This window comes from Marmota marmota, unplaced genomic scaffold (assembly GCF_001458135.2).
Source record: "Marmota marmota marmota unplaced genomic scaffold, marMar, whole genome shotgun sequence".
Classification (NCBI taxonomy): domain Eukaryota; kingdom Metazoa; phylum Chordata; class Mammalia; order Rodentia; family Sciuridae; genus Marmota; species Marmota marmota.
In genome coordinates, this window is record NW_025999982.1 from 5,357,255 (window position 1) to 5,379,530 (window position 22,276).

At 41.5% G+C, this 22,276-nt stretch overlaps 1 protein-coding gene across 3 annotated transcripts in view; it reads left to right on the plus strand.

Annotated features, from left to right (window-relative positions):
• Positions 1–734: 734 nt before the first annotated feature.
• Positions 735–22,276, plus strand: part of Tbc1d22b (TBC1 domain family member 22B) — a 72,217-nt gene continuing 50,675 nt past the window's right edge. The window contains exons 1-2 of one of the 3 annotated variants that reach the window (XM_048805226.1): positions 735–961; positions 14,200–14,256. In XM_048805226.1, coding sequence (XP_048661183.1) covers positions 906–961; positions 14,200–14,256 — 113 coding nt within the window. In that variant the 5' untranslated portion in view covers positions 735–905. The remainder of the gene's footprint in view (positions 962–14,199; positions 14,257–22,276) is intronic. The other 2 variants (XM_015487670.2, XM_048805227.1) reach the window with 2 other exon arrangements.

Here is a 22,276-nt window from a genome sequence, read left to right on the forward strand (position 1 = left end):
ATAAATCCCAGCAGTGAAAGATTTAAAATGTATCAATTAGGGGAATTAAGGATTTTGGGGAGGGGTACATCCTTGACTTGTGTGATTGATGCCATGGAGATATTCTATGTCCTCAAAAGAAAGGGTGCTTGGTAATATGAATTGGATGGAAAAAATAAGAACATTTCTTAAACTCTTGTTTGTCAGCATCTGGGTTCTCATAGTGAGAAAGTGAGAGTCTGAACTGAAACAGGGGTTAGTTCATTTGAATAATACAGAGGAGAGGGAGATTCTGATGAACCAACTGTTAGATGTTGAACAGTCACCAACCCTGAACTGGGGAGCCGTAAAAATCGTTCTTCACATAAAAAAAAAATATTGGGATTTTAACAGGATGAGAAAGGGTAGAGAAATAACCAGAGTGTCCCTGAATTGGGAGATTTTATAAATAGGCCAAAGATTTATATTTATAGAAATATATATTAATGCTCTCTCCTTCCAAAAAAAAAATAATAATAGATTCAGGAACCTCCTTCCCCTCAGGGGCGCCTTTCCTTCCCCCGGGTCCCTCTCTTTACCTGTTTCCTCCTCCAGTGGTAGGAACTTTCAGCCCCGCCTCCCTGCTCACCAAGCTCCGCCTTCTTGGTCCACCTGTGTGCCCAGCCCCTGACGTTACCGTTGGGCTTCAGCGGCCTGCAGGATTCCGGCTTCCGATTGGCCCGCGCCGCCTGGGCCTGCGCAGCCCACCAATGACAGCGGCGCAGGGTTGGGGGGTGCCCACATCCAAGATGGCGCCCCCAGGAGCTGGGAGCGGGTGACCGGCGGCGGGGAAGCGGCCTGGGTTGGCCCTCAGATCGCGGGGTCCTGGGGGCATCTCGCCGGCCACCCCCCTGGCCCGCCTGCCAGGCTTCCCCCGGGCCAGAGCAATGGCCGCCGAGAACAGCAAGCAGTTTTGGAAGAGGAGCGCCAAGCTGCCGGGGAGGTGAGCCCAGGACGCTGAGAGGGAGAGGGGATTGGACCAAACCCTTCCAGATCCTAATCCCTCAATCCCGCGGGCCCGGGGTGCCACCGAGGCCGGAAGCCCGGTTTTGAGGGACCTAGGCTGGGAAAGCTGGGGCTGCCTGGCGGTGGCAGGGCAGCTGTCACGTTAAGGAGCGGGCGAACTGTGGGAACCGCTGGAAGCGGGATGTACACGGGGGTCTAGGGGCGGAGGTCTCAGGAGGGTGACTTCAACTGGCAGGTGGCCAGAGACCTGGTTTAAGGGGCAGTGGAGTTGGGTGAGTAGCCCGTGGGTCCTGGGCTCGGAGGGCCATACCCAGAGCTGCTTCCCACTCTAGACAGGACTCCTTCTCTGGGGTCTCCACCAAGCACAGGTGGTTGCTTGCATGAGGATGGCCACTTGCCTTGGTCCCCCAGTCCAGCACCTACTAATCTTTTCCCCGCATTCTCAAAGGGCTCTGGTGGGCTGCCTGAGGAATTGGGAGCAGGAAAAGTGAGCAATTCCTAAGCTTGATCTTACTTTATCTTGAGTTGGCCTTTTTCCATTGAGAATTATTACAGGGTGACCACAGAATCGGGGTTATTCATTTTTCTAAGGATTTTCCCAATCCAAAGTAATCTCTCCCTCCCCTACGTAGTTATGCTCTTTTGTGCGAATGCACCCAAAATTTTCATTCTTAAATTGTAGAGTTGGGGAGCAGACCTTCTAAGCTGTTTTCCCCACTTCTCCATGTGTGTTGACACTCCTAGCTATTGTCCATTCATCAATATACTGTTCGTTTACAGTTTGAATTTGTTTTGGGCAGAATCCTGAAAAGTCAAAGGAGCAGTGTGTGTTTCAGTTGTGAATTTAAGATTTCTGCCAGCCACAGATTACTTCGTGATAAAATTCATGTTTGGTTTGCCCCACATGCCACCTTTCCTAATAGATTAAGGTCTTTTCCTTCTGGGATAATCCTTTGACCTTGTGATTTTTCCTTCTTTCTTTAAGCAAAGAGATCTGGCTATGTAACTGTCTTATTACATTTAAGATTCTATTAGATATATGTTGAATAGGGTGGGAGTCAGCTTTTAGTATTATATTAAAATAATACAAAGAAAGACAGAGATTAAAGTGCTGTGGAATAACAGTGTTAATATCAGTGCTAAAGATGTTCTGTGTTTTTAGATAAGCACCACTTCCTGCCCTCTGAATCCTTTTCCTTCCTGGTCTTGTGAGCTCTCCAGTTGTGCTAACTGTTGTTCTCTGGGGTTTTCCATAGAGAAATCATTAAATTTCAACAATCTAAGATTATAATCAGAATCAGTGGGAAAACTGTTAAATCAGGAAGCAGCAATAGGAGATATGGTTCGTGGCCTGGTCTTCTGTGCCTCTGACTGCTGCTTGTTATTAACTATCTTTTTTTTTTTTTTCTGATCAAGGATTGAACCCAGGGGTGCTTTACCACTGAGCCAAATCCCCAGTCCTTTTATGTTTTTTATTTAGAGACAGGGTCTTTCTGAGTTGCTTAGGACCTTGCTAAATTGCTGAGAGCATTAAGTTGCTGAGGCTGGTTTTGAACTCTAAATCCTCCTGCCTCAGCCTCCTGAGCTGCTGGGATTACAGGCATGGGCCACCACACCCAGCTTGTTATTAACTATCTTTTTTTAGTCTATATTTCTTCTACTGGATTTTAGGAATAGTCTTTTTTTTTTTTTTTTTTTTTTGGTGCTGGAGATTGAACTCAGGGCTTTGTGCACAGGAGGCAAGTACTCCACCAACTGAGCTATTATCCCCAGTCCTTTTTTTAAAATTTTGAGATAGGGTTTTTTACTAAATTGCCAAGACTGGCCTCTCACTCAGCCTCTTGAGTAGCTGAGACTACGGGCATGTACCACTGTGCCCAGCATAGTCATCTTTTTAAAAATACTACTTTTGTGAGATAGGAAGAAGATTTTTCAGTTTCTTCAATTTTTTGGTTTCCTTTTTCATTCTGAAGAATATACAGGGGGCTGGGGATGTGGCTCAAGCGGTAGCACGCCCGCCTGGCATGCGTGCGGCCCAGGTTCGATCCTCAGCACCACATACAAACAAAGATGTTGTGTCCGCCGAAAAAAACTAAAATAAATAAATAAATATTTAAAAAAAAAAAAAAAAAAAAAAAGAATATACAGGGCTAGAGAAGATAATTTTTGAGGTCAGAACAACTTGGATTATTATTTGGGCTCTCTTAACATGTGTGACAAAGGACAGATAATTGATAATCTCTCCAGACCTCAGTTTCCATATCTATGAAATTAGGGAAAAAATACATTCCGTGGGGTTACTGTGAGGACTAAAAGAAATATCCTATTTTTTTAAAAACCTAGGATAGTATTTTAGCACATTATTCACAATAAATAGTAATTTTTAACATTACTGTTACTATTAGAGCAATATACGTTTAAAAGAATGTTTCTCAGATTCTTATACCAGTACAATTATTTGTCTTGTTTATTCTAAGGCATTAAAATGTTGCCATAGTTCATAGTAATTGTTGGTCTCTTTGTTTATTGAAAAGAAATATCATTCAGCTGTGTATTTTTAGCAGGGAAACCCTGGGAGCTCCTAGTTAATGGAAAAAAACTAACGGTCTTTTAGATGGAAAAGTGCTTTTGGTTTAAGGCATTTTCTAAAAGATAAAACTCTTACATCTGGACTCTTTCAGTCTTGAAAAAAAAAACTTTCTCCTAGGGCAGTGACACAAATGACCATGTGCTAGGTTCACGGCAACCTAGAAATGAAACTAATTTGCTCTTCTTTGCAAATTGAAAGGTAAAAAATCATTTGAGTGCAGTGATGTTCACCAGTAATCTCAGAGGTTCAAGAGGCTGAGGCAGGAGGATTGCAAGTTCAAAGCCAGCCTCAGCAACTTAGCAAGAGCCTATCTCAAAATTAAAAAGGGATGGGGGTGTGGCTCAGTGGTTAAGTGCCTCTAGTTTTAATCCCTGGTACCCCCTCCCCCGCCAAAAAAAAAGTCAAAGCAGTAGCGGGTTACTTTCACTTTCTTTGATCATGACTTTAATGACTTAAGTGACAACAAATAGGAATTTTATTAAACAAAATAGCCTAATTCAGAATGAATGAAACATTCTTTTAAAAATAACAATGTCATTGAAAATGCACATACCCCAAAATTCACCTTTTTAAAGTGTACAATTCAATGGTATTTAGTATATTTATTTAGAGTATAGATGGTTTTGTCTAACCATTACCAATTTCAGCACATTTTTGTATCGTAGCATGCATTAGTACTGTATCCTTTTTTATGACTGAATAATATTTCACTGTACAGAGATACCACATTTTGTTGATCCATTCATCAGTTGATGGACATTTGGGTTTTTTCCACTTAGGGAAACTATGAATAGGGCAACTGGAATTGAAAAACTGATCAGTTGTGTTGCTGGAACCCTCAGTGAGCCCACTGCAGAGAGGAGAACAAAACCACCATCCACTGTTAATTAGGTAGAAAGTTTATGGAGATACAAGCCTAAGGTAGGGCAGCTGTGGCTATTAGGTTTCATTAGTGATGAGGAATATGATTTTCAGCAAGGATTCTCAAACTTCAGACCTACCTGATTCAGTAGGTCTGGGGCGGGGGAATGTGAACAGTTGAGTTTCTCATAATACCCCATGTACAACAGCTGCTTGGTGGTGTAGGGGCAGCACTTTGAGAACCACTGAGAGAAGAGTCTTGAATTTGATTGAGCGAAATCTGAGTCCTGGTGCTTTTGTCATGAATCTTGAACAACTAATGCATCTGCACATGGTGGTCTGATAGGCCCCTCATACGTCACACATCCAGCCAGAACTCTGGATTTCACATCCTCCCTCCCCGCAACTACAAAGCTGCTTTTCCCATCTCAGTGGTCCCACCACTCACCAAGTTTCTCAGGCCCCACATCCTAAGGTCTGTGACTCTTTCCCTTCTTTCCACATCCAGTCAACAAGTCCTGTTGGCACATCAACATATATCCCAGATCCGAGTTGTTCTTACCACTCCTACCCCTGGTACCTGGGTCACACTGAGTCTTCTCCTGCCTGACAACTGCTGTAGCCTCCTGGTTGGTCTTCCTGCTTCCCTTCTTGCCCCTCTACAGACCTCCCATTTGTGAGAATAAAATTCAGATTCTCTGTCTTCAGGTCCTTCAGTTCAATGGTATATTTATGTAGAGTACAGATAAATATACTAAATACCAATTTCAGAATGACTTGCGTCATTATTTGGGCTCTCTTAACCTACAAGTTAGGCAGAGCGTGGGGGCACATGCCTGTAATCCCAGTGACTTGGGACGCTGAGGCAGGAGGATCACAAGTGCCAAGGAGGTTTCTGATGTAGGTGGTCAGACTATGGTGTCAAAGCTCCAGAGAAAAGGCTAAGTTGTAGGATAAAGTACTGAAGTACTGCCTGCTGGATTTCCTTACCTCTGAAATTTGAGGCCAGCCCTGGGGGACCCTAAGCAATTTAGTGAGTCCCTGTCTCAAAAATAAAAGATAAAAAAGGCTGGGAAATGTGGCTCAGTGGTAAAGCACCTGTGGGTTACATCCCTGGTACCAAAAACAAAAAAGCAACCCAAGTTAAGGACTCTGATCTTTTATTTATTTATTTTGAGGTTGATCAATTGGCTGACTGTATTGACAAGATACTGACTGGTTATATATTGAAAAAAACAAACAATACAAAATAGAGAAAAAGCTGGTTCCACTCCCTCCCACTCCCCCCGCTTACCCACCTACCCCCAAATACTCATCATGAGATTTGGTCAGAACAGGGCTTGGAGCCAAGGACTCTGATTTTAATCCCAAGAGTAGTAGGAGACCATGGTGTGGGGAGTTAACATGGTGGGGGGAGATTTGCATTTATAAAAATATCCTGCTGGCGATTAGTGCAATGGTTAGTGCAACTAGAGCCCAGTATGTCCAGCACCACAAAACCAAAACCATTCTGGCTGTCTGTGGAGAATGGTTTGGACCAGTGTTTTTCAGTGGCCGCAGGACTCCTTTTTTTTTTTTTTTTCCCCTGTGCTGGGAAAAAAAACAGGGACCTCACCCATGCTAGGCAAGCATTTCGCCAATAAGCCATATTCCCAGCCCCAGTGACTATAAAACATTTAACATCCCTGGCCCCTGCTCACTGAATTCCAGGAAGTCCCCCAGTTATTGGGACCAACACTCTTCCCACACACATTGCACAGTCCCACACTCCAGCTCCACCCTTCAGCCCCGGGGAGATCAGTGTGCGTGTGGGAGGCTCATTAGAGGCGGTTGGCATCCAGTAGTGGGAAAGGTGATGCTGGCTTAGACCAGGGCAGTGATAGTGGAAATGGAGAGTGGATCAGTAGGTCGCAGGGGAGAAGGAGGTGCCAAGAAGGTTTCTGAGTTAGGTGGTCAGACTGTGGTGTCAAAACTCCAGAGAAAAAAACAACTCCCCGCTGGATTTCCTTACCTCTGAAAGGTTTGGATTGAGCTCTGAGACCCCTACCAGTCCTGAAGTTGAGGGTTAAATTCAAATTCTACCAGCTCCGACCTACGTGAATGGATATTTCTCTCTTGCTCTGTCATGCTAGATGCTCCTATGGATGGATAGGCGGAGAGTTGAGTGGGTGGGGCTGAAGGTGGGCTTTTCTATTTTGTGCTTTTGAAAGTAGCAAGTTAGATGACCTGGATGAACATCCGAGAGCCATGAAACTGTAGAATGTTAGAACTCAGGACTGATAAAGCCGCAATAGATGAAGGAACAGGCCAGAGAGGGAAAGTGACTTGCCCCACACCACAGTGCGGATTTCTTGACCCCTGCTGCAGTGCTCTCGGACTCTGCTTCTCCCTCCTCCTGTCTCTGCTAAGGTTCACACTCCCTCTGTGGCAGCAGCTCTTCCAGTCTAGGGTGTGGACATTTCCAGCAAAAAGATGGGGGAAAACACTTGGAATGGGAGATATAAATGAGAGCCTGGCTCATTCCCCACATTCTAATTTCTAATCCTACTGGGAAGGGCTTCTCCCTCTTTTCAAGCAAAATGTAATTCCTAAAGTCAAGAAAGTTGTATTAGCGTGAAAAAGAATTGAGGGCTGGGGGTGTAATTCAGTTTGCCTGGTGTGGGCAAGGCCCTGGGTTCTGTTCCCACCCAGCAGGATGGGCTGGGCAGGTGTTAAGAAAGTGGCTAATGTTACTTGAATTTCTGAGGCACCATGTATTTTTATCAAAAACCTTCTGTGTTGCTTGGTCATTTTTCATAACATTAATGAATCTGATAATAGACTTAGTGCAATGGTCCCGGCTTGTATGGGCAGGTCCATTACAACATCTTCTTGGCCTGGAAGTGTTTTTTTCTGATAAAGTAAGTGACTAGAAGATACTAAATTACCACTGAGACAGCATACAGCCCCAGTTTTGGAAGACGTCCATGGAGCGCAAGTGTGAACCTGACTCAGTTGCCAACATGTTTGGCATTGAAATTGGATAACTCTCTTCCCATATTTGCTTTAGCTCCTTTGTCGGTGCCAAACAAATACCTGTTGATTTTTTCCCTACCAAGGTTTTTGTACTGTTGCAACTGGTAAAACAGCTATGCAAATCCATGGCGTGGTGTTGGTTTCATTAAAGAGAATGACAGAGGTTAAGCCTGACTTTTACTCCCTCTGTCGCCCAGGCGGCTCACCCAGGGCTTTTCTCTGCGGATGCAGCGCCGTTTCTCTGAGCTGCAGCGGACTCGCCTCTAATTTTCAGCTGTAGCTGGAGAAGAGTCAGCTTGAGCAGAGTCTGGGTTTTGTAGAATTCCAATTTTTACTCACTGACTATTGTGAAATGCCTGCTGGTGTGTGTTGTGCTCTGCCAGGTGGTGAGAACACTTCAGAAAAAGACCATGGCTTTCTAGAAGCCGAAAATGTGTTTGGCACCGTGGCTTCCCCTGGTGAAGACGCTGTGTATAATTGACTTTCCGGTTTTTCCACTAAGCATATGTTACTTTTGTAATCAGAAAAACTTAAAAGTGGAGCTGGGTGAAAACACATTGTTGAGTGAAAAAAATCAAGATGTACAATATGCATATAGGGCAGGAGTGTAGCACAGTGGCAGAGGTTTAATCTCCAGCATTGGAAAAAAAAATCACACATTGTAAATATGTATCAGAATGTCACACTGTATGCCACAAATATGTTTAATTACCATGTGTCAATCAAAAATAAGAATTTTTAAAAAATTGTAACAAAAGATGGAAGGGATACTGGATACCCTTCAACTTCAGAAGAGTGGTTCTTGGGAAGGGAGTGAATGGGAATTGGACATCAGTGGTCTCTCTCGTGCTTTATATTCTGTTTTAAATTTATTTTTTAATTAATCAGTTAATTTATTTATTTGGTGCCAGAGATTGAAACTGGGATACTTAACCATTGGTCCACATCCCTAGCCCTTTTATATATTCTATTTAGAGACAGGGTCTCACTAAGTTGCTTAGGGCCTTGCTAAGTTGCTGAGGTTGGCTTTGAACCTGTGATCCTCCTGCCTCAGCCTCCCGAGTAACTGGGATTAAAGGTATGCACCCGGCTAGTGCTTTATATTCTTAAACTAAATGTGACAAATGTTAACATTTGTGAAATCGGTGATGAGCTCATGGATATTTTTTGTATTATTCTTTGTACTTTTTTTGAGTATTCAAAAAATGTCAATTAAATGCTTTTATACTGTTTTAAGAAATTTTTTTCTTAAAACCTTTGTTAGATATCAGCCAGCCACCCATGAAATTATATAAAATTTAAAATAGCATTGTGAGTCGGAGTCAAAGTAAGTCATATTTACAGTGGGGTGGCATTAATATAAACTTTAAAAATATGCAAAGCGACCTTTTGTATTGTTTTGGGATACACACATAGAAAATAAAAAATGAGTGTGAAGTATGTCAGACTCTGTAAGTGGCTCCCTAGGGGGAATGGAGAGGTGTGTGCTAGGGGTCTGAACTCCATAGTTTCTTATTTGTGAAACTGGGTATTGATCACCTACATGAATGGGCCTTACATTAGGATTTAAATCTAGTTTATTTTAAAAAATGTATATAGATAAGCCCTGATTTATGTATGTTAAGGAATCAGAGAGTGCTTGGGTTAGTGGGTGCTATGTGGTTGGGATAGGGAGAGTCTCAGTGAGGTTATAGAATTTGAAGGGAATGCTGCAAGATGGATGCAGTTTTGAACAGGGATGTGGAAAATAGAAAAGCATCCAGGCATGTTGGTGCACCCCTGTAATCCCAACAGCTTGGAAGGCTGAGGCAGACAGATTGGAAGTTCAAGACCAGCCTCAACAACTTAGTGAGGCCCTAAGCAGCTTAATGAGACCCTGTCTCAATAATAAAAAGGACTGGGGATGTGGCTTAGTGGTTAAGTGCCCCTGGGTTCAATCCCTGGAACCAAAGAAAATAGAATAGTATTTGGAATAGGGGAAAGAACCTGATTTGATAATTAGATTATGTTTGGAAGGTGGAGTGGAGACCAGTCTTTCCTAGAGTTGAGTTTGGGCTGGGGAGGTGTGGAGATGGAACAGGCTGATAAGTGAATTATAAAATCAGGAAATTGAGCACCTTAATTGTCAGGCTCTTTTAGTTTATCTTCATTTAGCCTCTGTGATCATTTTGGTTTCCTTTCCTAACTTCTTGCCTGGCCTTTTTGAGGTGCACTAAATTGATTTATTATACAGAGTGTTCCAGGTTCAGATTCATCATGGTTTAGTTCAGCAATGTGTTAACAAATTCGATTTGGGCTCTGATACCTTTGCTGATAAAGGCCATCATTTATCTTAGACTTTCTGCCTGTGCCAGCACATCGCTGACATCTTTAAAAAGTAGTCGAGTATGATTTTAAGATTCCTTTCCTAGGTAATTGATGTCCTCTGGCCCTTTAGCCTGCTCGGTTAGGTCTGCTTTTTCTCTGCATGTGTTACTGGCAGGTGGTAAGACTCTTTTTACAGAGAGCAGTTAAGGATCCTCTCTTATTTTTCTATCTAACTGAGCCATTGAGATCTTGCAGAGTTTATCCCCTGATTTTATGTTTGACTAAGAAGAGGACTTGTGGACCTGGAGAGTTCAAGTGTACTCAGAGAATATCTGCAAATGCTGCAATACAAATCAAGGACCTTTTAGGTTTTTTGCATTGTGTTTTAATTTTTTTTTTTTTAACCTAAGTCCTCTCTCTCTCTCTAAGCCAAATTTTCACTCCTGTACTCTTTTTTTTTTTTTTTTTTGATACTGGGTATTGAACTCAGGGGCACTCAACCTCTGAGCCACATCCCAGCCCTATTTTTATTTTATTTAGAGGCAGGGTCTTGCTGAGTTGCTTAGTGTGTCACTGTTGCTAAGGCTGGCTTTGAACTCAAGATCCTCCTGCCTCAGCCTCCCTCAAGCTGCTGGGATTATAGGCATGCGCCACAGAGCTCATCTTTACTCTTTGATTTCTTGTTATTTATTTATTTATTTTTAGTATTTGTTGTTATTTATTTATTTATTTATTTGTACCAGGAATTGAACCCAAGGGCCACTTAATCACTGAGCCACATACCCCGCCCTTATTATTTTTTATTTTGAGACAGGGTCTCACTAAGTTACTTAGAGCCTTGATGAGTTGCTGAGACTGGCTTCGAATTTATGATCCTCTTGCCTCAGCCTCCTGAGCTGCTGGGATTACAGATGCATGCCACCATGCTTGGCTCTTATTTTTTGTCCTTTCCCCCAGCCTAGGAAACTCTTCAAAATCCATTAGAGTGGTATTGTTTGCTTATCAGAGTTTGTGTTTCTGTCCATAGTACTATAGATTACTTACTTCCAGAGAAATTTAAGGAGTAGAGATTCTTATAGCTAAAAAGGAAGGGGCAGTATCCAAAACTAAAGGTAATAGGTGAAAAAAATCCCCTCTGAACTTCATTTTATTTATTTCAGTGCTGGGAATTGAACCTGGGGTGCTCTACCACTGAGCTATATCCCTGGTCCTTTTTATTTTTTATTTTGAGATAGGGTCTTGCTGGTTTTCCCGGACTAGCCTAGAACTAGTCATCCTCCTGCCTCAGCCTCCCCAAGTAGCTGGGATTACAGGTGTACACTACGGTTCCCCTGAACTCTTAATAGAAATCAGTGTGAAAATGATTGGATTGCGTACATTTTTATTTAAAAGCATTTTTAGGATCACCTCTGTACTTGGTGAACTTGTTCTGTTTTCTAAATATTGGGTGTGGATTAAATTATAAAAATGAAAGGAGGGAGAAAGCCAACATTTTTTGGCACTGCGTGTGTGCTGAGTAGTGTTCTAAGTTTGCAAAGCTATCGCACTACCTGCTTACCATTAAGTGAATATTACCACCCACCAGGAATTGTGCTAAAGGGCTTTTGACACATCATCCCATTTAAACCTTCCAACCTTCTTAAGGTTGCTTGATTTATTTCTTGCAGAGGTGATACTTGTAGATGATACTGAGCAGGAAAGGCACAAAAGGGTTTGTAACACAAACCTAGTCTCCGTGGAGCCTGTCCTGTCCTTCAGTCATTAGACTCCTTTTCTTAACCGCTGCTACTGGTGTCTTGTATGTTCTGAGATACTCTAAAAATATACCAACTTAATCATACATAATTATGTGTGGACATTTAAAAGATTTTTACAAAAATGGTATCATACCTGTAGTATGCATCTGTTTTCAATTAGTGTCTGAGTTTGTTTCATGTCAGTGGATTTAGAACTGCCTCATTCCTTTTAAAAGATGGACTGTGTCGGGCACAGTGAGAGAAAAAAAAAGGTTGGGCCGGTGTAGCTCAGTGGTTCAGCACTTCTGGGTCCAAGCTCCATTACAAAACAAAATAAAAAAGGATGTGCTGTAATTTGATTTATTTTGTGATGCTGGGAATTGAACACCGGGCCTCATGTGTGCTTGGTAAGTGCTCTCCACTGAACTTCATCCCTAGCCTAGTGTACTGTAATTTATTTAACCAGTTCATAATAATCCTTTTCTTTTAATAGGTAACTTCAGCCCATTTATATTTATTGGAATAGCTAACATATTAGTCTTAGTTCTATTTTCAATATTTTCTTTAAAAAAAATCTTTTACTAAAAAAATCTTTCACTACACAGACTGTGCCTGTTTTTGTGGGGGCCTGTATATATCTATTCTGATAATTTGGAAAAATTTTTTAAAAATTTTAATGACTTTGTGTGTGTGTGTGTGTGTATTTTTCTAATGGTACTGGGAATTGAACCAAGGGGTGTCCTACCACTGAGGTATACCCCCAGTCCTTTTTATATATTTTTTTTTTCTTTTTTGTTGGTGCTGGGGATTGAACCCAGGGCCTTATGCATGAAGGCAAGCACTCTACCAACTGTGCTATCTCCAGCCCCCATATACTTTTTAATTTTGATATAGGGTCTTTCTGTCCTCCTGCCTCAGCCTTCCGAGTTGCTAGGATTACAGCTCAGTGTCACCAGGCCTGGCTGTACTTAAAACTTTATATCATATTTCTTCAGACATTATCTGTTGATTCCCACAATGAACAATGATTAAATCCATAGTTATGTTTCTTGCTTCTTCTCTCCCCACCTACTTTCATTTCCTTATATTATTTATTTTATAAATTTATTTGCTTAAAGGCAAGGGTGTAGCTCAACAGAAGAGCAGTTGCCTAGCATGCAGAAGGCCTTGGGTTTGATTCTCAGCATCACAAAACAAATCAAACATAAACATAAAATTATTTGTCTTTAGTTTTTTGTAGTACTGAGGGTTGAACCCAGGGGAGGGACACTCTTCCATGGAGCCATGCTCCCGGCCCCTTTTTTTTTTTTTCTTTTTTAAATTTTGAGACAGGGCTTCCCTGAGTTGCCCAGGCTGTCCTTGAACTTGCAATCCTTCTGCCTTAGCCTCCTGAATCACTGGGATTCCAGGAATGTGCTATTACTATGGTCTTGTTTCTATCTTAAAATATACTTAATGCTTCTGTTGTTTGAGCTATCAGCTTAAATATTTTGTGAGCTCTCAAAGATGAGAAAGTTAAGGTACTTATTTGTACTCATTTTCCTCTTTTCTATTTTAACATTTGTCTGTTATATTACCTTCACACTCTCTTCTACAACCATAAAGTCTCAAATTTGAGACTTAGTCCTGTACTGGTCCTTTTGCTATAGTTTTTCCACTTATTTCAGTTGAAATTTGTCCTTTCCTGGTTTCTTCAGGCAGGAGATTGTTTTTTTTTTTTTTTTTGTACCAAGGATTGACACTAGAGGCATTTAACCACTGAGCCACATCCCCATACCATTTTTTTTTTTAAAGAGAGAGAGAGGAGAGAGAGAGAGAGAGAGAGAAACTTTAGTATTTATTTATTTATTTATTTTTTTAGTTCTCGGCGGACACAACATCCCTGTTTGTATGTGGTGCTGAGGATCGAACCCAGGCCGCACGCATGCCAGGCGAGCGCGCTACCGCTTGAGCCACATCCCCAGCCCCCCATACCATTTTTAATTTTATTTATGTATGTATGTATTTTTTTGCTGGGGATTGAACTGAGGGGCACTCAGCCACTGGCCACATTCCAAGGCCTATTTTGTATTTTATTTGTGTGTGTGTGTGTGTGTGTGTGTGTGTGTGTGTGGTGTTGGGGATTGAACCCAGGGCCTGTGCATGCAAGACAGGCACTCTACCAACTGAGCTATATCACTAGCTCCCTATTTTGTATTTTATTTAGAGATAAGGTCTTGCTGAGTTGCTTAGTGCCTTGTCGTTGCTGAGGCTGGCTTTGAACTTGTGATCTTCCTGCTTCAGCCTCCCAAACAAGATTATAGGTGTGCACCATGCCTATCAAAAGACTTTTTAAAACATTAAATTTTTTTAAAAAATTTATTTCATTTTGTGCTGGGGAGTGAACCTAAGGCCTTGTGCATGTTAAGCACTTGTATTGCCACTGAGCTGCATGTACTGCAGCCCCCAAGACTACAGCATGTGTGTATGGGGAGTGCTAGGCATTGAGCTCAGCCTTATGCATGCTAGAAAGGTACTCTACCACTGAGCTAAAACCTCAGCTCCCCACCCCTGCCATTTTTCCCCCCAGTAGATTAGTGTCTCCTGGTTGAGTTGTTCTAGGAGGTAACCTATTTCTCAAAGGTCCCATCCAATTTGGTGACAGATGGTACTCAGCCCACATGTGTGGCTTCTTGACCACCTGCTTCTTCCTGTTTCTTTTTTTAGTATCCAGCCGGTGTATGGAGCACAACACCCTCCTTTGGACCCCCGACTCACCAAAAAGTAAGTCAAGACATTTTTCCTTTTATGCTTCTACTTCTTGCATCACCCTCTCCTATTTTGTTGAAGTGACCATTTCCATTTTGTCCTTTTGTAGCTCTTTCTCTGCCCTATTTTGAACCAGGAGATGAGCATTTTTCTTATCTCTAAATGGTCCGTTACTAAATGGGAAATTATCTCACTTCAGAGGTTTTGTGAATATTGTCCCTGAAACCTATGGATCGGTGACCACTCTCCCCATCTTCCAGCAGGAGATCTGGTTTCTGGGGCTCTCTGCTTCTGAATATAAGTAGGCCTGACCCGCCTCCCTCACACTGCGAGAACCAGGGCAAATAGCATGTAACTGTGGGCTGGTGTTCTTTAGGTCTTGAATTTGACAAATTCAAGGAATCCCAGGCATACGTACAGTAGAGTTAGAACCCCACTGGAGACTATGACTCTAGTAAAACTCTTAATATATTCTTTTTAAGTACAACAGAGACTGTGGTTTAATCCAAGTTTTGTGAGTATGTATCCATACCCCCAATTTTCACTTTATTACCCCTTTCTTTCATGGGTATCACTCATTACGGTGAATTTAAATGAGCTGGTAGGTCACCTTCTCAGCTCGGAACTTTGGCCTTTGTCTTTGGGTATGCTTAATTTTTGAACTTGTTTTCTAGAAGAGCTGTAGTGTGTGAGGAAAGCTAATGATTTGGGAAGTACAGACCTAAGTTGTCACCCTCTTGGCTCCTGTGTCATAATATCCACCCTTCCTTCCTTTACAAAATCAGTGGGGAAGTAAAGATAATGTGCAAACTGTAATTCCAATTATATGACTTTCTGGAAAAGGCAAATCTCTGGAGACAGTAAAAAGATCACTGGTTGGTGGGGTTGAGGTGGAAAGAGGGATGAATGGGCACAGCACAGATAATTTTTAGAGTAGATACTATAATGGTAGATCGACATCATTATACATTTGTTTAAATCCATGAATGTTTGACATCAAGAGCGAAAACTAAGAAAAATAAACCATGGATTTGGGAGATGATGATGTGCCAGTGGAGGCTCATCAATTATAATGAATGTGCCTCTGTGGTGGCAGTGGGGGTGTTAGTAATGGGGGTGAGCTGTCTAGTCTGTTGACCAGTGTGGCAGGCCCTCTTGATTAGCTCCTTGGTAGTCTTTCCAGGTGACCCCACTTTTTCCTTTCGCAAAAACCATGATTTTATTCAGATGTTCCGTAAATGATGATGCTCTTAGGCAGTATTAGGGTTGGTGTAACCCTTTTATGATAATCCTTTGGTCATCCCAGTGACTGGCTTAGGGATGGTCTCATCTCATTGAGCATCTCCTGAGAGAGGGCTTGGAGAAGGGTTTTCTTTTTGGACCAGAGAGTAATCATTCTGAGAAGGAAGCCTGTTTTTGCCACCTGTTTCTAAATGTGGTAGTGTGAAAGGAAGATGCCATAAGTTGTAGCAGCTAATTTGTAACCTGAAGAAAAGGCCAGAGATTGTGGAGACACTAACCCAGCAGCCTAATATTGTGGTTTACTATCTAAACATTATAGTTGAGTATTCTGTAACTTGTAACTAACAGCATTCTGATCATAGGCAGGGGTTGTTAATTGGTAATACATCCATTTCAGCATAGTTTATAATTGCCTTTGATAAACATGTGGCTAACATATAAACCCATCTGTCTACCCATTCATCAGGCACTGAGGTATACTGTCCCATTTTATGTTTGGATCAGGGTCACCATATCTTGTCAGCACCTGTCATCAACTGAGCTTTCTATATCTAGGACAGTAATACCACCATATCTCAAATTGTCAAGACAAACTTTTTTTTTTAACTTTATTTTGTTTATTTTTTTATGTGGTGCTGAGGATCAAATCTATTGTCCCACATATGCTAGGCAAGTGCTTCACCCCTGAGCCACAACTTCAGTCCCAAACTTTTTATACTCTTGTTCTCTTAGCTATTAATGATATAAAACCATGGATATGTCCCCTGATCACTCAGCAGAGTTGTAGTCCTACTTTCATTGGATGTAATCACTTAGATTTGAAAATAGGGAGGAATTAATTGTCACTGAATTAATTGCTTCCTTTTTCATGTATGTGGTGGTGGTTAATCCCCTACAACATGGGACAACACCTAGGTATGCACCAGACCGTTTTACAGTTCCAGATTGTTGCTAATAAAACATTTATCACCCTTGTTTTAATACCTTTGTTGGGACATTTTTATTGTTTTCTCCGCTACATGATTGTCCTTCCATTTCAAACTGTCATTAATTACTGAGTGGTTAATCCCCATCATGGCAGAAGCCATTATATTGGGTCTTCAATTATCTGAACTACACGAGCACAGTAAGCCATTCCCTGTCCATGTGTATTGACTTCAATTTGCCAAATTATTACTGGTAGTGATAATATTGTCTGCAGTAATTTTTATAGCTCAAATAAAACTAGTCTTATTGCTACACAGCCCCATTGGCCACTTGATGGCATGACAAGCTTCTTAATATATTATTTTCTAAATTGATTCTAAAGTTTGAGAGGTCTTCTAAGTTATAAGACTGGTTCATATGAAGAAGCTACACTGTTACTAAGATGACTTGGATTTATTTGAAAGTTATCAATTTCCCCACTTGCTTCACATCACCTTTTCTAAAAATCTTATTGTGTCCCTATAAATATGTACAAATATTATGTGTCAACCAAAAAAATTCTATTAAGGGGAATAACCATATTGGCCTAATAGTGTCTAACCTGTGGCCATTCATTTTCAAAATCTTCTTCACCAACTGTTACTCGAATGTACCATTTATTCTGTTTGAGTTTTTAGTGTTACCTGGATTTCTCGAGTGTCTTTTTCTTTGCCACTTGCTAGCTCCATGATCTTGGGCAAATTACTTAGCCTCTCTAAGCCCTGGTTTCCTCATCTGTAAAATAAAAATAATAAGCCTCACCTCATAGGTTTGTTGTGAGGCTCTCATGAGGTGAGGGAAGGAGCTGGCTTTCTGAACTATACTATGACGTCCAAGAGTGAGGTGGTGTGGTGAAAGGGCCCACCCAAGGCCAGTGTGACTAAACTTTGATATAGTTGTGTTAAATAATGTTGGTTAAATTTCAGGCCACACTGTGGCATTTTTGTATGTTGGGTCAGGGACTGTGTTAAAATGAGATAGCCTATAAATGGAAGGCACCTCCAGCTAGAATTACCTGGATTAACTTTTTGCCACTACCACTGGTGTCAACAGTAAGAGGAGACATTTCACTTCCAAGGATCACATCCCTAGATGTGGCTTCTTCTCTTTCAGGCTTCCTAAATCTGACAGCCCATTCTGAATAGCAGGAAGTTTCCCTACAAGGTGAGCGAGTGGGCTGTCAGCTGTGTGCATTCTGGGACATTGTAACTGGTGTGTGGCTCTGTGTACTCGGCCACTCCTCTTCCCTGGCTGCGTTGCCTTCCACACTTTACCCTTTTCTTTTTAACTAGTTTTTCTTGGTGGAGTAGCTCGAGAGCTCCTGCTGCTCTGGGATCAGGCAGACCCGGTTTGAGCCTAGACTCCACTGCCTGCTGGCGACCTCAGCAAGTGCCAGTTCCCCCATCAGTCAGAGGGGAGTGGAAGGATGGCCTCATGGGCTCCTTAACAAGCGTTACATGAGAAAACAGTATATGTAAAGGCGAGCGCGGGGCCTCCTAGGGAGTAGCCCCTAACTGTTAATGTATTTATGTATGTGTCTATGGATTTACGTGTCTCTCTTGGAGAGATGACATTAGTAAACGTGACAAAGCTTCAAAGCCTTAGGCCTTCCCCACATTGTCCTTGGTCTGTAGCCGTGTCCGCCTTCATCCAGGGGTGACCCACAGTGCTTTTGCCTTCCTTGCTGTTCCCTTCTATCCTTGTGGGTGGTTCTCACTGACTTTGTTCTGTCCTTAGAGTCCCATCCTCTTCTGGTGATACCAACCCCTTCCTTTTTCCTTAGGACAAAGGTGATTTTGTAATTCCTGGGTTGATTCTTGGGTTTTGTAGGCTAGGTAGGTGTCTCTAAGATAATTTCTGGCAGCCTCAAAATGGTCTGCCTTAGGCTGGGGATGTGGCTCAAGCGGTAGCGCGCTCGCCTGGCATGCGTGCGGCCCGGGTTCGATCCTCAGCACCACATACAAACAAAGATGTTGTGTCCGCCAAGAACTAAAAAATAAATATTAAAATTCTCTCTCTCTCTCTCTCCTCTCTTCTCTCTCCTCTCTCCATCTTTAAAAAATAAAAATAAAAAAAATGGTCTGCCTTGAATCTTATACCTTTCTGTCTTGTAGATGACAACCCTTTCCTCCCTACTTTCCTCTTCATTGTCTCTCTCTCTCTCTCTTCCTTCGTCCCTCCCTCCATTTCGTTCTCTATTTCTCTCCCTCTCCCTGCCCCACCTCTCTGAGGATTGAACTCAGGGCCAGGCACAGGCTAGATAGGCATCCTTAGCTTTTTATCTTTAAATCTTCATTTGAGTAAATTCCAATTTTTCTTTGTTTGTTACCTGGGATTGAACCCAGGGGTGCTTAACCACTGAGCCCACATCCCCAGCCCTTTTTATTTTTTATTTTGAGACAAGGTCTCACTGAGTTGCTTAGGCCCTGGCTAAGTTATTGAGTCTGGCCTTGAACTTGTCAATCTTCCTGCCTCAGCCTTCCTAGTCACTGAGATTACAGGAGTGTGCCACCATACCTAGCCTCCAATTCTTCTTCTTCTTCTTTTTTTTAGTATTTATTTTTTAGGTGTAGATGGACACAACACAATGCCTTTATTTTTATGTGGTGCTGAGGATCGAACCCGGGCCCCGCCCGTGCTAGGCGAGCGCTCTACCGCTGAGCCACAATCCCAGCCCTTAGCCTCCAATTCTTACTCTACTTTATATTGAATAGTTATCTGTTTCAAAAATATAATGAAATATTCAAATGCATAAAAAGGTATGAATAAAAATACAGCAAATATCCTGATATCCACAATTCAGCTGATTGACTCCTGATTTTTACTTTGCTCTCAGTGGTGTTAGGGATTGAATCCTGCATCTCATGTATGCTAGGCAAGTCTCTGCCACTGAGCACACCTCCAGCTCTAAAATTCACTTTTTTTTTTTTTTTTTTTTGTATTGGGGATTGAACCCAGGGCATTTAACCACTGAGTCACATCCGGAGCCCGTTTTATTTTTTCATTTTTGAGACAGGGTCTCACTAATTTGCTTAGGGCTTTGCTAAGTTGCTGAGGCTAGCTTTGAACTTGCAATCCTTTTGCCTCAGCCTCCTGAGCCACTGGGATTAAAGGATAGGTATGATGGTGGGATTCCGGGCATGTGCCACCATGCGCCACCATGCCCGGCAAAATTCACCTTCTTGATTTGGTTTATTTGAAGTCTTCAAAGCTTGCAGTATTTATGCAGTCTGGATTTACATGTGGCCTCTAAGCAGGGAAACAACAATAAGGACACGTGCCTGTGCAGTGATTTGTGGATGACAGATCTTTCTTACTCCTATGTAGATTTCTTCTAGAAGTGAACCCCCCTGAGGTGGTACTATAAGGGGTGGGCCTTGGGCCTCTCCTAGAGAGGAAAAGTAGTCATAGCAGTCATGCTGCCGCACAGGAGTACTTTGCCTTTTTGCCTATAGTTGGATTTTTGTATCTGCAGACTCTTGTACTGCATTGCTTAGTTTTATTATTTTTTTATTTGATCTTTTGTTTGTTTCTCATTGTTCTTTCAATAGGTTTATGAGTGCTCGTCCTTTAGGGATTGATGAAGGCCAACAAAACAACCTATTCCACTGATTAATAAAAGCAGTATGCGCATTGTAGAACACATGATTAATTCAGAGAAGCATAAAGGTGAAATTAAATATCCTTATAATTCCACAGCTCAAAGATAAGCACTGTTAACATTGAGGTATTTTTTCCTGTTCTTTTTAATGAATACCTTTTAAAAAAAAATACAGAGATCATAAGAAATATATAACTTGGGACCAGGCATGGTGGCACATGCCTGTAATCCCAGCTATTCAGGAGACAAGGCATGAGGATTCCAAGTTAGAGGCCAGTCTCAGTAACTTAGAGAAACTGTCTCAAACTAAAAACTAAAGAGTGCTGAGAATGTAGCTCAGGGGTAGTACACTTGCCAGGGATGTGTGACATCCATCCTGCGAAAAACAAAACAAGAAAGAAAAAAGAAATATATAGTTGGGTCTTTTTTTTTTTTTTGCTTTTATTTATTTATTTTAATACCCTTCCCATATATGACTATTTTTAAAAATTTGTTCTAATTAGTTATGTATGAGGTAGAGTGCATTTTGACGTATCATACATAGATAGAGTATAACTTCTCATTCTTCTAATCGTACATGATGTAGAGTTACACCAGTTCTGTAATCATATATGCATATGGTGTAATAATGTCTGATTCATTCTATTAGCCTTCCTTCCCCAAACCCCCTCCCCTCCCTTCACTCCACTCTACCTAATCCAATGTACCTCTGTTCTTCCCTATCCACCACCCCCAATCCCCTTATTGTGAATTAGCATCTGCATAGCAGAGAAAACATTCAGCTTTTGGTTCTTTGGGATTGGCTTATCTCACCTCCCATGATATTTTCCAGTTCTATCCATTTACCTGCAAATGCCATAATTTCATTCCTTTAAGGCTGAGCAATAAGCCATTGTGTATATATACCACAATTTCTTTATCCATTTATCTGTTGAAGATCACCTAGGTTGGTTCCATAGTTTAGCTGTTGTGAATTGAGCTGCTATAAACATTGATGTGGCTGCATCACTGTAGTATGCTGATTTTAAGTCTTTTGAGTATAAACCAAGGAGAGGGATAACTGAGTTAAATGGTAGTTCCATTCCAGGTTTTCTGAGGAATCTCCATACTGCTTTCCATAGTAGTTGCATCAATTGGCAGTCCCACCAGCAGTGTATGAGTGTACCTTTTTCCTCACATCTTCACCATCATGTATTGTTCCTTGATATTCTTGATAATTGCCATTCTGACTAGAGTAAAATGAAATCTTAAGGTAGTTTTTTTTTTAAAGTTGTAGGTGACACAATACCTTCATTTTATTTATTTATTTTTATGTGGTGCTGAGGATCAAACCCAGTGCCTCACCCATGCAAGACAAGCGCTCTACCATTGAGCCACAGCCACAGCCCACTCAGTAGTTTTGATTTGCATTTCTCTAATTGCTAGAAATGTTGAATATTTTTTCATATATTTGTTGATTGATTGTATTTCTTCTTCTGTGAAGCGTCTGTTCAGTTCCTTAGCCCATTTACTGATTGGGTTATTTGTTTTTTTGGTGTTAAGTATTTTGAGTTCTTTATATATCCTGGAGTTTAGTGCTCTATCTGAGGTGCATGTGGTAAAGATTTTCTTCCATTCTGTAGGCTCTCTCTTCATGGTATTGTTTCCTTTGCTGTGAAGAAGCTTTTTAGTTTGATTCCATCCCATTTATTGATTCTTGATTTTACTTCCTGTGCTTTAAGACTCTTGTTAAGGAAGTCAGTTCCTAAGCCAACATGGTGGAGATTTGGGAGGATCCTATTTTTATCTATTTTGTGGAGATTGTTTTTTACTTTTGGTGGCTATTAATTTAGTTAATTACTTGTATTTTTTTTTTTTTTTAACAGTACTAGCGATTGAACCTAGAGGCACTTAATCACTAAGCCATATTCCCAGATCCTTTTTAGTTTTCGTTTTGAGACAGGGTCTTGCTAAGTTGCTTAGGGCTTCTCTGAATTGCTGAGGTTGGCTTTGAACTTTTGATCCTCCTGCCTCAGCCTCCCAAGGCATTGGGATTACAGATAAGCACCTCCACTGCAGCCCCAGCCTTTTTTTTTTTTTGTAAGACAGATTGTCATTAAATCACAGTTGCCAAGGCTGGCCTGGAACTTTCAACTCTCCTGCCTCAGCATCCCACTCTCTAGGATTTTGGGCATGTGCCACGGAGCCTGGCTAGACGTTTTTTTTTTTTTTTTTTTTTTTTTTTTT